This window comes from Lampetra planeri, chromosome 3 (assembly GCF_965212315.1).
Source record: "Lampetra planeri chromosome 3, kcLamPlan1.2.h2, whole genome shotgun sequence".
In the NCBI taxonomy this organism is placed as follows: domain Eukaryota; kingdom Metazoa; phylum Chordata; class Hyperoartia; order Petromyzontiformes; family Petromyzontidae; genus Lampetra; species Lampetra planeri.
Window position 1 is genome coordinate 15,154,285 of NC_136109.1, and position 17,561 is coordinate 15,171,845.

The 17,561-nt window shown below is 40.7% G+C and overlaps 1 protein-coding gene across 3 annotated transcripts in view; it reads right to left on the reverse strand.

The window, feature by feature from the left end:
* Window positions 1-17,561, reverse strand: part of LOC144738619 (atrial natriuretic peptide receptor 1-like) — a 121,496-nt gene that overhangs the window by 5,614 nt on the left and 98,321 nt on the right. For 2 of the 3 annotated variants that reach the window (XM_078621632.1, XM_078621625.1), the window contains 5 exons: window positions 14,931-15,054; window positions 6,021-6,089; window positions 3,414-3,588; window positions 2,033-2,131; window positions 83-174 (listed from right to left, as the gene is read on the reverse strand). In XM_078621632.1, coding sequence (XP_078477758.1) covers window positions 83-174; window positions 2,033-2,131; window positions 3,414-3,588; window positions 6,021-6,089; window positions 14,931-15,054 — 559 coding nt within the window. Of the gene's footprint in view, window positions 1-82; window positions 175-2,032; window positions 3,589-6,020; window positions 6,090-14,930; window positions 15,055-17,561 lie in introns of those variants that run through there. The other variant, XM_078621636.1, reaches the window with a different exon arrangement.

Here is a 17,561-nt window from a genome sequence, read left to right on the forward strand (position 1 = left end):
ATATGCAACAGTAAATAACAGTAAAATATAATTTCAAAGTGCAAAATAAATGCAGTTGCAAAAGAAAATGTTCTTTATATACCTTCATTTCCACATCACCGCGCAACTCCAGCCTGAAACAGCCAAACTCATCCAAAACTTCCTTTGTAGTTTGTGAAACGTGAATTTTTAAAGCTGAAAAATAGAAGAGTGGAGATTATTATTTACAAACGCTAGCAGCATCCCCATCAATGTTTCAAGTTCATTTGACTTCACCAGGTGAGAAATCTAGAGACCAGGACAGCCTCATTTGCAAGAGTGACCTAGGGCATTCGTCTTCCAGTGAGGGGCAATGATTGCTATGTATAATTCAAATTGAGTAATTTCCTGGCAATTATCAAATTTGACAAATATGAACCTGATGCCAGAACACAATGGCCTACTCGTGCGAATGACGGCACTGTGAATCAGACTGCATATTATGTGTTTTTTCACCCACAGTAATAATCAGGGCAGCCACTTGATTTCAGCTATGAACCTCTGCAACAAGCAATGACACACTACCGCTAGCCCATGTCACCGCCCTTAATGTGATGAATAGGACAGTCGGACAATTCTTAGGATGTGCTAATTACTTGGTTTAAGGACATCTCACAATGATTGGAGGTTTCTCTCTGTAGCAGTTCAATTTCAGATTTGTATCATCATTATATGTACTACTGATGTAATTGTGAGGGGAGGGAGCAAGATATTTAAATTGGAGGATTGGAAAGTCTATGGCCTGGGATTGAAAGCAATTACTGACCTTCATTAAACTGTCATTTTTTTCTACATAGTCCCCGTTGACATCCAATGTAATTGATCCATTGACGTCCCAAGGTTTTAATCTCCACACAGAACAACTCTCTATCTCACCCCTTCAACCATGCATTGACATTACACGACTTCACTCTCACGAGCAATGTCCCAGCTTGTCTCGCCTATTTTTTTACTGCATTGCACAATTTTGCAAGTATGTATAATACTACCCTGTGATGATGCCAACATGTTGCAAATAGTTTGACTCAAACCGCATCCCTCAAAGTTGAGTTCAATGCATTTACAGCAGAGGCTTACACTCTGAAAAGGCAATGCCTAACCATGCCAAACTGGTTCATTTCTGGTTGACAGATTACATTCTAAACGCCCATCTTACAGACACCTTGTGTATCCTCAAATTGGCAGCTTGTATGGTATCATATAAAAGGTCAAGATTCTCAGAAATCTTTACAATTGTCAAACAGTTGTTCGCAAGGGGATCATCAACTGTATTGACATTTGAGTTGCTCAAGTTGGAAGATGCCCAGGCTGTGGATCGATCATCTTAACGAGCCTCTTTCAACACTAACATTGTGTACCCCTCTCTTAACCATAGAACACGATGGAACAGATTCACATAATGCATGTCCCATATCAGTAATGGATTTCAGGCAGGGTCATGTCCTTCTTTTAAATATATTTTATGACTGCTTTCAGCTCAGAATTCCACATTTTTCAGTTCTCACAAAATGTAATTTTTATACCACATTAAAATGACAGTTAATCTATTGCTATCCGATGTTGTAATTCTCTCATAAATAGTATAATTTTAGGTGAACATTCACCCTTTATTGTAGAAAATACTTGTATGTCAGGCCACATACTTCAATCACACCTGGTAACTGCCTTGTTGCTTTACCGTCATGAAATGTAAATAGACCACCCTTTCAACCTCAGGGTCTGTGCCTAACACATGTATGCCAAATAGGAGAAGCAAGCTATAGGACTATCCACCGTGGAAATGTGAAATTCACATACCTCAGTGGGGATGAGTACAGCGACATCAAATTGGAATCCTGACCTCTTAACCTGGTGTTTTTATTTGATACATTTTCAAAAAATTTGCTACACTTAACTGAAGTCTATCTTGTTGTGGTCAATAAGCCACTGTAAACTTTTATCAGGTCATTTACACCAACATTGTTGTAATTTTAACATCTTTCAGATAATCAAGCCGCGCGTATCAATCACATACCTTCACCATTGGACTCCATGCGCGAAGCAGTATTTACGGTGTCACCAAACAAACAGAAGCGCGGCATTTTGAGTCCTACGACACCGGCACAGACTGGACCTAAAACACAACGACATGACTAACATTACACTGCTCATTTTTGAGGTAATGTATTGTCTGTGAAGCCAAATGTTATTTGGCATTGTCAGAGGAGACATTTGCACCCTGTAAATTGTCCGCAGAAGTGATAAAATGTTAATTGTACTGTAAAGATATGCGTAACGTCAGGTGGACACATAATGCCATGCACATATATTAATATACTGTCATTTAAACACTGCAAAACGTATGATTGTCCCAGCAATACACAAACAAATCAAGTGATGCAAAGTGTCACTTTTGTCATTAATAAAAAAAACTCAGTACTCTTCAGTATGTTTAACGACACAAAAATACATATTATGGATAGATCCAGGTTTGTTTCAACACAGTACACAAAATCCGTGATTTGATCCCATCTGTAAAGGATATGATTCCTGACATGCAATTTCCTGGTGTCTACAATTGGGGAAACGAAACGACATGTCTCGGACCATGTTCGCGAACACAAGGCAGATCTGAAGCACGGTAGAACCAATACCTCTGCTGTTGCGGATCATTGTTTTAACGCTGTGGGCAATAACACAAAATTTTGCCAATACGAAGGTACTCTGCAAGCCCACTGGCTATCATCATAGATTTGTTCATGAAGCCATCCAGATATATAAACACAGACACAACTTCAACTAAAAAGATGGGTACAAATTTAGCAATCATTGGAAGGACATGATTAACCAGGTACAGTCTTAACCTACTGTGATGTTTCCATCCTTCCTGCGATTTTAGCTGACTCTCTGAGTTGCATTATTAGGTTGGATGTCTTTGTATTGACGGGCTGGATGTCCTTCTCACGGATGCTGCGACATACTAGGCAAGTCACCGATGCTGAGGCATACTAAGCTTGTGCATTTACATGCTAATCTCTCACAATACAATAGCCACTTCCACAACCTCAAGCAGACCATCTCTAGCCCCGCCCTCTTACCCTGAGGCTGCACCCATCTCAAGCCTACATAAGACCTTGTTTCAGTAGCTTTCTCTCTCTCACCTGAAGACGGTCGCTTGTGTTGCGATCGAAACGTTGTGACCTATTAATAATTTTCTATCTACGTGACTTTACCGAAAGAACTGCAGTCACGAAAACTTCAAATCAAGATTGTAACTTTTAAGAGTTGTAATCACAGCCATTTATCCGATGCTGTGTGGGCCGCCTAATTATATCCTACTAAAAACCATTGCCATAACCTATGATTGATACGATTATTGAACTGCGATTTTAATGAAAAACGTCTTTGTGGTCTACCTGTGTGAATGCCTATCCGCAGTTTGAGCTTGTCTTCTTGTCTGTGCCGTATTTTAAATGTTTTCACGGCATCTAGAAGTGCCAGGGACATGCGGGCGATCTCTTTGGCGTTGAGCTTCCCATTCCGCACAGGCAGCCCCGACACCACCATATAGGCATCTCCTATTGTCTCCACCTGCAAGAGATGCCACAAACACGATGCCACAAACATGTCACTAAAGTGAATTAAATGTCGTCAACATTCTCGAAAGAGAGGCAAAACTGGGATCCAATGAAAAATGAAGTGCTGAGATTTGCAGAGGGTGAAGTCATCAATATGCTGATCTTGCCAAAGCTATGGTACTGGAAGGAAAGGCACATATGCAGTAGAAGTCTGTGTGAGTCCTGTGTGAAAGCTGTGAAATGGCAACTGAAGCATTTAGCAATTTTCGTTTTAATCTTTCCATATTATATTAAATGCAGTTGCATGAAATTTAGTGGGGAGATTATTAAATAATGTGATTTCAGTTCTGATTATATTTTATACATATATATAATTCCACTAAAACATTTCCAAAGCATGTACTGGATATGCAAGGCAATGTTATAAATCTTTATTTTGCTTTCCCCAATGCTTTACTGCTAAGTGTAATGATCACATTTTTGTTGTTGTTTAACAATCATATGAGCTTTTAAAGTAAATTCCAATATTTATACAACAATGTTTATGGTCACTGCAATATACTATTATAATTATTGTTATTGTATTAATGGTATTATACATGTATTGTATTGAAAAACATTAATGTTTAATACTTTTAAAATATCACGTTATGATGTTATAATATGAATGTATTATTATTACGACATACAATGTGAACGCCCATGACGTACGGTCGCTTAGTCCTAAGTCTGAATAGTTTCTTATGTGGTTGAAAAATAGAGGATGCCATGTATGTGTAGTGACTGTACTTGTCACTGTATGGTGCCGGGCTTGCGAAGTTACGGCCGATATCGTTGTGATCATGGGCAGCCCGGGTTGCGGGCTGCAGTACCAACTCTAGCGGTGGTTAGGTGAGCGCTGGTTCGCGCGGAGGCACCGGCTCCCAGTGAGGGAGCCAGAGGGAGCGCCAGCCAGGGTTACTCTGGGGCATGACACTCTGGCTGACCTGTTGTCACGTGACCGGACGATACTGGAAGGCAGCCACCGGTGGACGGGGGCCGAGGGGTGGTCACATGGTTCTGAGGGGCTCTCGGGAACATTCGAGAAGGAACTCGAGAAGCCTAGAAGGTGGGCGGGGCTGAGGGCGGAGCCAGCCCCAACCCAGAAACATATAACGAGAGCTCTGTGAGGAGCTCGGGGTTCTTCAAGTGTTGATGTTCGAAGATCCACGTCGGGAAGGAGAAGCTTCTAGTCACGCGGTCCGGGACCCAGCTTGTGGTCCGGACCGGGATAGAGAACCGTGTCTAGTTCTGCCGTAGTGTGGTTAGATGGGCATTCAAGACCCGAGCGTAGGTTCTGTTATGTTACGTACTGTTATGTGAATAAATAGTGTTGCTCCCAGGATAACGTCTGCGACTCAGTTGGAATCACTACATATATATGTGTAGTGACATCGCGGGATGTCACTGTACAGTGCCGGCCCTGGAGAGGCACGGCGTAAGATGTAACGACATCGCGGACACCACTATGATGTGGGTGTAGTACTGGCCCTAGAGGGGCTCAGTGAGCACTGGTGGACAGCACTAGGTAGCACCACGCTTGGCATGCAGTGCCAGCCCTACAGGATAGGGTGTGGGAGTGCCGGCTGTAAGAAGGAGGTTACTAAAGGCCATGGCACTCTGGTTGACCCAAGATGACACGTGACCAGTTAAGTCGACAAAGAGGCCGCAAGTGGGGGCTACGGGTGGTCACGTGGTCCGGGTCCAGATCCAGCTCGAGGATTCTGGAAGGTGGCCATGGCCAAGGGTGGATCCAGCCACACTGCAGAGAATATAAGCCGGGTCCCCCAGAGGGACCGGCGTTGTTGTTGATCCTGAAGAAACCTTCGTCTACATTCTCCGAGTCTCCAACACGTGTACCTGGACCCGAGTTGTGGTCCCGATTCGTAGTAGCTAGTTACGTAGTAATTAGTGTAGTTAGCCTGGTGGTCACCACCATAGGTTGTTATTCTGTGAAGGGGAAGTTACCCCGTGTGTTGGTGTTAAATAAATGTATTGTCTCCAAGAGTACGTCTGCGACTCAGTTGAACTCGCTACATATGGATGAAAAATTAGAAGAGGTTTTAGCCTTTCTGGCAATGAAACAGGTTTTAAGATGTTCATACACCAAATTGATAAATTTTGCAAGGAATAAAGGCAAACATGCAAACAAAAAATGCTGATAATTAGAAATGCATTGACTTTGAAAGTGATTGGCTTACACCGGAGACAACGTTCTTTATGGCCTTGTCTCACCAGTGGCAGACCAGAGAATGCCAAAAGGTATGTATATTGAACTTCTATAGCACCTTAAGTAACCAACCATGCTAATTGGAGGTGCGAGGGAATGTGTGTGTATGTATGCAATCCTGTGTGTACAAAGTATTTGGTTCTGTGTGCATCAGTCATGGTTTACACAGCATTTACCTTGTATACATCAAAGTTATCGATGATGGCATCAAAGCATGTGTATAGATCATTCAGCAGAGTGACCACCTGCAAAAGAGAACTAATTTAGTGACCAATAACGACAGAAAATAAAATATGCTTCCAACCCATTGTACACAGGCATACAAGACACTCATTACTCAATTGAAAAGAGGTAATGCAGTAGTGTTTCCTTTCGCACAGACAGTGATGACACTAAACAGCAGCATTTTTACGTGAATTAAGATAAATATATTGTTATTGTTGTGTAGAAAGCAATATCAGTACCTTTTAATGGATATGTTTATTGCAGTCACTTACACATGATTTGGTTAAAAGCAATACTTTGCTATTAAAATGCTGGTTGTTGTTTATTTTACAGCAACCGTAGAAAGTATTAGTAAAGACAGTTACTGGGGGAAATGCATTATGATAGTTTAACACGTAGGCTTTCGCGACCAATATTATTCATAATAAAGGTTTTTGAGGTAGATCGCGTAAGTATAAATGTGTCGTACCCTTTGTCATGTAAAAATGTGCCAATTATTTACTACTTCAGCCCACCGGTGTGTTGGAGAGTAAAACCACAACATTTACAATTTGAATGCTCCATTTAAGACCGAAAGCTGGTGGATGGCTTCACTATTCTGGCAAATCGCCCGATGATGGTGGATGTAATTACCAGAGAAACGTCGTATTCAGATTGTAAATGTTGTGGTTTTACACTCCAACACACCAGTGGACTGAATTAGTAACTGATTGGCGCGTTGTTTACGTGACAAACCTTCCTGGCTGTGTCGGATGGTGGAGGGGTATGGCACATTTATACTTACGCGATATAACCCAAAAACCTTTATTATGCATTAAGATAATCAAAGGTCTTTGGGTCTTTCGGTAAAGTGACGTAGATAGGTACAAATTAATATAAATAATAAATATAAAATAAACAAAAAACTAAGACGTTTCGATCGTCATCAGGAGGAAAGAGGGAGAAAGCTGCTGAATGCAGACTATTTTATAGGTTTAAAATGGGTGACCCTATGACTACACCATTCTATTAAACCTATAAAACAGTCTGCATTCAGCAGCAGCTGTCCCCCTCTTTCCTCCTGATGACGATCGCTTGTGTTGTGATCGAAACGTCATAGTTTTTGGTTGATTTTATTTTTATTATTTTTGTAGTGGGTTCGATTTAGGCGCACACTCAACTTGGAAGCAACACAATTTATTAACGCATAACAACCAACCTGAACACAATACATAAGGTGGTGACCATCGTTCCTAATTTCACTAACATTCGGGGAACACTGCACAGCGTGACCAAGGCAGGTGACGGCTGCCTGGTCACGAACGACGTTGGCGGTGGTGCGTAAAGCACCACCGCTTACGCACCACCACCAACGCTGCATCACCAAATACTAGTTTCATTTTAAAAAAGTAGGTTACTGGCAGTGGTTGTATGTATGTTGAACTTCTTTCGCACCGTACGTAGCCAACCGTGCTAATCAGAGGTGGTTACAGATTTCGTTCATACAACTTTATCACGTGTGCCATCAGGAAGTTAACATTTTAAAGTAGTAAGTCATATTGTGGATTGATCATAATTGAATATTGTAACGTGCACAGTATTCGTTCATTCTCAAAGAGAGAGAATGACTCAGAGCAACGAGGAACCATAGGACAAGCAGGAAAGGGAGCCAAGCAGTGAGCTAAGGCTAAATTAATCCCCGAGCTCTGTGATCCTCTATATATTAAAATGGCATTGGCCAACGAATGAATGTTTATATATGAGAGGAAACTGAAATGTGAGGGGGCAACACTTTATCCCATGCAGACAGCACAGGTGGAGTCCACATTTGCTGTAGAGCCTTCTCCTGCCAAGCCAGGGTATGGCACCTCGATTCCCACGGGAAGGGTGTTTTTCAACAATTCTGAGCCACTAACCCTCACCTCCACAGTGCTGGATTATAGGCATGTGCCACGGCCAGAAGGAGTATAAGAGAAATAGCATTTACATGGTGGAATTGTATTTTATAAACAAAAATAAATACGTTTTAAAGAGTGATTATCGTTGATGTAAAATGTGGGTGTTTAAGAGAGTAGAAATATCGGTATTGCTGGATAAAAAACGTAATACACAAACAAAAAAGGACTCCTCCGTAAGTTTAATAGAGACGTGCGCAAGTGTTTAATGGATTACCATGGCAATAGAGAATGAACATCTTGGAATTTTAAAGGATTAAACACGGCAGGAAAGTACTATATTGTAGAAATAATCAGGTATATATGTTTATATGGGCGGAGCACGTGTGCTGGATTGAGGAAGGTAGGCTACTTAGACAACATTAGCTTGGACACTCACGGGTTAGCAACTCAAAGGGAAGACGAAAGCCAGGTGGTGGTTTGTTTCTAGAGTAGTGCTTGGGGGAGGGTTGTTGAATTTGCAACAACGGTGGGTTTGGGATCCAGCAATATGAAAGCAACGATGATGAGCTGCGGGAGCACCAACAGCATTAGCTTCAATTATTACGTGATTATTAGGGGGAGGGAGAATAAATATATCTGCGTGATATAATGCTATAATTCAAGTGCCTTCCTACTCAAGCAAGCGGTGTAGCAGCACTTGCCTATGTTGACTGCCCTTAGCTCGAGGTGAAAATTCCACATTGCCGTGGCAGGTGCCAGGCTATCCAAATTACAACTACTGTTGACTTCCCATGAAGTGGCAAGCATTTGTATCTACACTTGATAAATAATGGACTAAGTTGACTGCCAACAGGGATTTGACTTTCTAATTGTTAGTCTGGGGCTACAACTGCAACACCACCCGGCCATATGATGATATATTGTGGTCGTATATCACATTATAAAATACGACGCCACAATCACGTGAGGAACATTAATCTCCACGCACACAGTGTACGCTTGATATATTTTTTAGGAATTTATGTTAATTGTGAATGACTTTTAGAGAGATGATATACTAGCAAAGACGACGCATCAAAGGAAGGGTTGCCGTTGCTACTGACAGCCCATTTACAGGGGGTGCACCATGGAGCAGGGGACTTGTCAGTTTCCCTCATTTTCCATTAGCATGCTCTTCCTGTGATGCATACAAACTCTAAATGTATCAACAAATATGAGAAAGTGGCAGAATTGATGTATTAAAAACGCGGGCAATTGAAGCCGACAGCAAAGGACAGAGTCACTTGACTTACACATGTCGCTACAGTGCCATGCTGTGTCGTGGACAGGCTCAGAGTGCTTGGTTGCTCACCAAAACGTATCTCAATCTAAAGGCTTAAAATGTATGAGCAATATGAATATAACAAAAATGGGTTTCACTGTAGCTTTTTTGAGACGCAGTATGGTAGAAATATTTTTTTTTAATGTGAAATAAAACGATAACAGTGATGTGTCACACATTGCATGAATTTTAAATTATTCCTTGTATTTTGTTATTTTCACTAACAAGGCATGAACAAAAATGCCATTGAACATGACTGGCTAAACAAAAACGTACCGTTTAACTCATGGTTGTGTGATTTAGCTTCGTTACAGGAAAGTGGTATATGCCAACCAAAATATTGTTGAGAAGCGTTTTTGAGCAAAGCACTCTTAAGATGGAAGCTAATCCTTCGTTAAGCCGATGAAAGGGGTAGCTCTCTGCTCGAGAGTGCAGTTCCCTTAAATGTTTACCATCACAATTTCTGAGACAGTATAACTTTGCTTAATAGTGTATTCCAACTGTGGAAGCTTGATAAATAAAGCAAGACAAATACTGTGCAACCAGGCTGAGGTATGTATGTTGAACTTCGTTCGCACCGTATGCGGCCAACCGTGCTAATCGGAGGTGTAGGGGAAGGACAACAAACTGCTCTATAGAAATGAACAAAAAAACCACATCAGAGCTTATAACATACACAGTAACTCATTAGTTACTAAAAGAAGTGGTTACTTAACGAAGAGCCTGCTAAGGTTATTGTCAATTGATGTATTACAGAGGTTTCTTTGTCAGTCTGTCATACTGCCAACCCACAGAAAGTCATGAGGGCAGGCACCTGGTTAAAGCTGGACTATCCAATTAATTAAGTAACCAATTGCTCTATCAATTATTGGTTCGATTACTGAACTAATCGACAACACACAAAAATTGTTGGGAAAAAAAATCCTCGCCTACATTTCCCACGTGTGCCGCTAAATGGGAGGTGATGGGTGGAGGTACGATATCATCAGGATCATCAGCTGTGTCATACTGGGTGTGGTTTTCGTGGGGGTTTACCACCTTCAGGAGGTAGGATGTGGAAGGTTGGCTACCAATTTTAAAGGCGCATGAGTAATCTACCATATAAAATATGTAGTTGATTGCAATAGTTTGTTGATTAATCGACTTAAGCAACCAACTGCCCAGCTCTACACTTGTGCAAGGACCACCCTCTTGATGATTGCATCAAGACGAGATATAGGTTCAAACATGGGTGAAACTAGTCAGGGATTAATCTCCTTCGTGAACATTTTGACAGTCAATGTGTCTGCAAGTTCCAACAAGTGTGAAGTGGTGTTCATCTCCATTGTAGAGCCAGTGTTAACAATTCTACATTTGGTATGCAAACCAGACGCCATTTGTATGAGCAAGGACACCCTGGCACTGGTTTTGCACTTCTGGTTTTCATCTGCAGTCAGACTTGTTAAATAAATAAGGCTAGTTTAGTCTTGATTTGAAGCTTTCGTGACTGCAGGAATCCATACTCTCTGGTTCTATCGGTAAAGTCACGTAGATCTATCTACGTAGATCTATCTACGTGACTTTACGTAGATCTATCGATGTGACTTTACCGAAAGAACCAGAGAGTAAGGCTAGTTTACCAGACGTGATTAGTAAGAGCACTTTTTTTACTGAAACAAATGCTGCTGTTTGTTTGTTGGAGTACGGAGTTAAACTGATGGCTTTAATCTAAGTTGTCTTGTGGTGGTTGTTGTTGTTTGACTTGCATACCACTGGGATTTTTGCACAGTGTTGGTGTACGGTGCTTTTTCTGGAAGATTTTTGCTGTTTTTTCCTGGATTTTTCTGTTTCCGCATAGTCATCTTAAGATGTTTTCTTGTTCATGTTTTTGTTTTTTGTTTGTTGCGGTTGCACCCGATTCAAGAGCCGAATGGCTCACAAGGCTATACCAAATAAATGAAAATGAATTGAAAATTATTAATTTCGTATACTGACCCAGAGGCCAATAGACTAGACAACATTATTTTGCGTGGAAATACAGAATGGTGACGGATCTGTTTATTCACCAATTACACAGAATGCACCACACCAGTGCATAACGAGTTATAAGCTATACAAGCTGTAGATGTACAGCACTCTGGATTATATATCACAGTTGTTTTGATTCTATAGGATAATTTTGCCTTGTGGATATATTGCCACTTCAACAGAGCACTCGTGCTGCGGTGAAGAGAGTTGATTGCCTTGGAGACCTGACGAGCTCTGCTGGACAGAGGCGCCTGTACCAATCAGGTACTCGGCAAAGGGCGCAACGGAATATTTTCCCTTCACCAATCTGATCTGAACAGCGTGGTGAAGTTGTTCAACCCCCACTCCCCCCCTCACTGCCAAAATCTATGCCTCTGTAGGGGTGTTACGGAGGGGCTGTATACAATGGAATCAGATGGGAAAGAAACACAGTGGGCGTGGCTATGTCGGTGCACGGGCAGGTGCTCCCAGCGACGTCCGCATCGGGCAGCCTGGGGGGCTGACTCGGAGCAGGGGGTTTGGTATAAAAGGGGATGAGCCGGAGGGCTCAGGAAGGGATGTTAAGCTAAACCAGTGAAGACGGAAGATTATCATAGATAGAGCCCTGGACTCCCCTGGATCGCCGCCCTTATCAGGGCCGCACAGGATCGAGCCAGTGGCATGGTCCCGAGAGCCAGAGCCGGTGCTCTTGTCAGAGCTGGTCTGGGACTCCGGGTACCGTAAGCCCGACTTACCAGTGTCGGGCTAGCTAGCCTCCTCTAGCCCATTAGTGGAGGACCCAGAGGTAGGCTAGGTGTAACTAGAGAGTGTATCCCCAGTTAGACGGGTGAGGGGGCCGATACCCCCTCCAATGTTGTATGTCAGTGCTGTACTGTACCGACACGGAATAAATACGTGTGCCTCCAACCCCGGTGTCAAAGTCTCCTGGAACATTATTACACCTCTACCAGCCACGGCATTGGGTGGGTAGGTGAAGGAGCATGGGGTGCAAATAATCGCTCGGTCAGTTTGTGTACAGGTGATTGGTATCGAACTAAAGCTTTCATGACTGCAGGGATTCATATTCTTGGTTCTTTCGGTAAAGTCACGTAGAAGGGAAATAAGAAAATAATGAGAATAAAACAATACAATTCTCACGACGTTTCGATTGCAACACAAGCAATCATCATCAGGTGTGAAAACCACAGCAATAATCTTTTTTTTTTAACGCCACTTTTTTTTACTTTTATTGCTGTGGTTTCCACACCTGATGATGATTGCTTGTGTTGCAATCGAAACGTCGTGAGAATTGCATTGTTTTATTTTTATAATTTTATTATTTCCCTTCTACGTGACTTTACCGAAAGAACCAAGAATAGGTGATTGGTAGAGTATACGTTGCAGGACCCTGAGAGGTGGTAGCTGCTTGGCGAGGCCTTCATCTACCAGTAGATTCCCCATGGCTGATAGTGATGATTGATAACGATGAAAATCTATAGTAATTAAAAAAAACTATAAACAAGTAAAAAACAGAAGTAATTTCTTATGAATCGATGCATGTGTTGTGAGCATCAGCACTTATCGCAATTAATTGTTTGTGGCTAAATATTTCCCTGGTCTTGATTTTCCCTCCATGATTCACTTTATTGTCACATATCTGTTCCCTGATTCTACTCATGAATCAAATATAGTTTTCCCTCTTCAGCGCATGTACAGTTTACAGTAGCGACATAATTTCCACGAACCAAGGAACCGCTCACGTACAATACTGTATATATGAATAGGAAATTATAGATTCTTACACGCACAATTTGATGCATTATCATGAATATAAAAATAACATCTTTAAAATGAATAGCGAATTCCTTAACACTTACGGTAATACAGTATTGCAGTACAATGTGTAATAAATATAATCATAAAAATCTGATCCCAATTAGTCAATCGGGATTGGATTTCAGAAGTCATATAACTCAAGTAGGGAGGGTGTGCAGATTGCGATTGGAAATTTGATCGTGTTATATTTATGTACTAATTGTCTGTGTTAATTTATGGTTGATTAAACGCTATGTTAGCTTTTGGACTTGCAAACAAATGTAATTCCTTACAAGAAATAGATTTCATTTTAATCAATGAAATTCATTATAAATATATTTGTGACAGTCGACTCCAAACAAATACTATTTAGAGATGTATTGGGATAATAGCAGACTATATATAAAAACATTTTAAGTTCATATGAGGACAGATTAAGTTACATCATGCAAATGATACATTTTATATATTTTTAGGCAATTCACTTTTAGTGTTCAATGATCCAACATGTTTGATTCAATTGTTTTGAAATTATGAGGAAAGCATCGAGTCTTTGAATGTATCATACGTTTTTCTCTTCCCTCTTCATGGAACACTCCCCATGCATCACCACGGCTGACAAGTATTATGTGCACAAGCTCAATTCTGCATCCCCAGAACCCTACTTTCTCAATTACCCTGTCAATCACCAGCTATTTACCTGTTATTTCTCTGACAAGGTTTAGAAAACCATTATTGACATTTCAGTCCATGATTATCCTTCTTGTGTTGCCTGCCCTTTTCCTGCCTCACCACCTCTCCCACCTTACCTTGCCGTCAGTCCACCTCCAGTTACGCCATTGCTATTGTCTCAAACAAAAACATAATCTTTCATCCTTGATCCACTGCATTGATTCCCAATTTGTTGGTCTCCTACATAAAGGCATTTATAAATGCCACTGGTAATGTTCATCGCACTCACTTGCATGATTGCAGCTTCACTATAATCTCGAAAATATTATCATCGGACTCCCATAATCAGAAAACTTTTGCTGAATCTCTAGCATTGCTTTCAGAGAAAAACAAAAATCTGTGAAAATGTATATATTTCCACTTTTCCAAACAAAACTTTTATTCTGCTCATTCTATGCCTAAATACATTCCTAACATTTCTACAGTGGCTCCCAATCCAGCAGTACTAGCTCAACTACACATTCACCGTTTTAACCCTTCTTTATGTTTCTCCATGGATGGACCTACCTTTGCCTACCTCTTCCATCCCATTTCACTCTTCTCTTCTCCTCATGCCATCTGCTACAGAAGCTAAGGTCTTTTATCGAAAACTCGCAAAAGAACCTCTGCTTAATGAGATAATATTTTCATCTGCTTGCCCTGCTACCTCTGGAACTCCGTCCCTCTGACTAAACTGTATGGCCGACTCCCACTTCACTACATACCCAGGCTTTTGGCTGTCTCTCTCTATCCAATACATTCTCTCTAACCTACATGATAGTGCACATTGTATGTTTCCCCATCGCATCTATTCTCATAACTCTAGCCTCATGAACACCCTTTTCATTCTTATAAAACTCCCAGTTATCAGCTGCCCTTTAAGTCCTCTCGATGTGCGTGTCCATATCCGTTCTACAGGTTCTTAAGAAGTTATTACATTTTGCCAGTCTATAAATCAGCATTGTAGTGTTTTGTAAAGATCTTATAAAAAGGTACTTCCCATGAATGTTGATGCGCAGTTGTCGTAAATTAACACACCGGCTGCTAAGCACACAATGCTATTGATGTACTGTGCGCCAATCTAATACATTTCAGGTCACCCCATAGACTCTGCACGTTTGACAGGTCCAGATTTCGCCCCCAGCACTAACCTGCATGGGAGTGCTTTCAGCTGATAAAGACGTGAACCCCACGATGTCACTGAAGTAAATGGTGACGCTGTCAAAGGCCTCGGCCTGCACCGTCTCTCCACGCTTCAGCTGCTCTGCCACGGAACTGCCCAACACAAAGCACATCTTCAAATCAAGTTGTGAACTCGGACCACGCACACCTTGAACACGAGGACAGAATCACCATCAGCATCTTTTCATACCAATATTACCGTCGCACAGGTTTTTTTTGGCTCAAATTCATACGCAGGATGATTAAATAACTTCCCATGAGTCACGATTCGGTTAAACTGTTTTTATTATTTACATCGGAGTGAATGGTAGCACCTAACGTCAATGCTGGTTTGAAGCGAAACCATTACATATATATAGAAATTGAAAATATTTATTCTTATACTTTTCTTTTTATTGCGCATATTACCCAATTTTATTATTTACCATTAATTGAATACACGTTTTGGTTTCAAATCAGAAGATGTATTTATACTGGAAGAATTATATGAGCCATAAAGCTATTTTGCACAGATGTCCGGTAGGGGTGGGTAAAAAGGTTACAAGATAAATCAACACAAAAACATAGAAGTTGTGCAAAGTACAAGCAAGGTAAACAAAATCACCCAAAAACATACAAATGTAACTAAACCATCCCCATCCTACCAGGCAATGCTTCGTTTTTTACGGCAGTATCGAATTTGGGTAAGCTCTATGTGCCAGTCGTGTAGGTAAGCGAAGGTGAAAAAAGTAAGGACTCACACCTATCCTAGCCTACAATATATACACGTTTTGAAAAGGTATGTTGTGGTTGGCTAGAATGGCTCGAACACATTTGCAGTCTGTCTAAAAACAGATCGGAAAAAAAGGAAACACCACATATAGGCTTTTGACATGCATTTCCATATCAGCAGGGTAAGAGAGCCACCCCTGCTGTTCACCATTAGCCGCAAGCTGTACCCCTCGCCTTGCTCAGCATGTGTGCACGTGAGATGCGGTCAGTGGCATCCTTCACGCTGCCGTGCGTGTGCAGGTGCCTTTTTGAGTGCCTCTTTGTCAAATCAACAATAAGGCACTCTTATGTTGTTTATTGAAAATCCACTCTATATATGCAGTCGTTTTACCAGTGCTCCATTGCCATTGGATGAACAGTTGGACATTCAGAGCAACACGTACACACAGTCAAGCAAGGAATGTGTTCTATAGCCATATAGAATTAACATTTATGCATAACACGTGGGGTAATTCTGCACTTTCTAAGCAGAAACCCTATGGCCTATAATGTAATGCAGCAACAGAAACACAAGAGACTAACAATATGAACTTCTTCATTAAACACACAAATAAATACATGCAAGCGAGCATGAGACGAGTATCTTCTGGCACCTACCAAAATGTTCAATTAGGACAAATAAAGATAGATACAGGTGGTGGCTTAACCTCAGGCAGTATCAAACACCTACTAATTTGTGACCAAAAAAGGCAGTTCCCACCAACATTTTGTTGAGTAAATGCTCAAATAATTGTAAAGTTTAGCATTGTTTTTGCCATCATTCTGAAGAAAATTGTCAGACAAACAAGTTGTTTCTTCACCGAGCTTGTTTTTTTATCTACGAGAAATACGTTTCGGGCACTGTCAGTTTAGATTATAATCGGATTCAACATAGTTTTGTGACAAATTAGGTTCAGATGAGGTGGTTGGACTGACAGCACATGGATCAGAATGTTTCCCAGTCATCAACCTGATCAATATATTAGAGATGAGTCAACTTTTTAAAAATACATATTTTTTACATAAATCTGTCATATCCTTTGAAATGTAATGTATTATTCATACATACTACAATATGGAAGTAAGGGAGTTCATCCCTCCACAATGTTACGTCCCAATTCCGGTTATGAAATAAATTAACAGATCACTTGTTTTTTGCTCTTGAGAATGCAGAGATAGAATCTGTGGTGGAGTGCATTTATGGACTCAAATGTGGAGATGCATCTATACTGTGATAATTATCTATAAAATGCACAGTGGTGTGAATAAAAATTATTTATAGTGGTGTCTATATAATAAACAGTCGTGCAAATCTATAAGATATATAGTGGTGGAAACATTTTTCATATTCAATGTTATACTGAGTGGGATCTATAGTGGTATAAAAATTAAAATATATTATTTGTGCAACACGTATGAATAACTGTTTGTAGCATTAGCATAAAATTCGAGTATAATTTCTGAATCAATAAACCATTACATTCCTGAAGTGAACACTTTTTCTCCGTCTTAGTCGGGATTAAATTATCCCCCCAGGTTGCTCAATTTTTAGGATTAAAGGTCACAATTCCATTCACAAAGTGGTTATTTAGCTGCCGTTGTATGCTAAGTCAAAAAAATATTGTATGGCATACTATATACACAATAATACAATAGTTTATCGTGATTACATGTTTCTGCCAAGCGATCATATGTGAAAAAAGATAAGGTCATCTCGGAATCCGATTTAAGTGGTCGTTGAACACAATGTGTATTAGGTCCCTTAAAAGTTAAACAATACACCCTGAGTAATATTATTAAATACATTTAATACATTCGTGTTATCCTAACTTAAGCATTGTTGATATGAG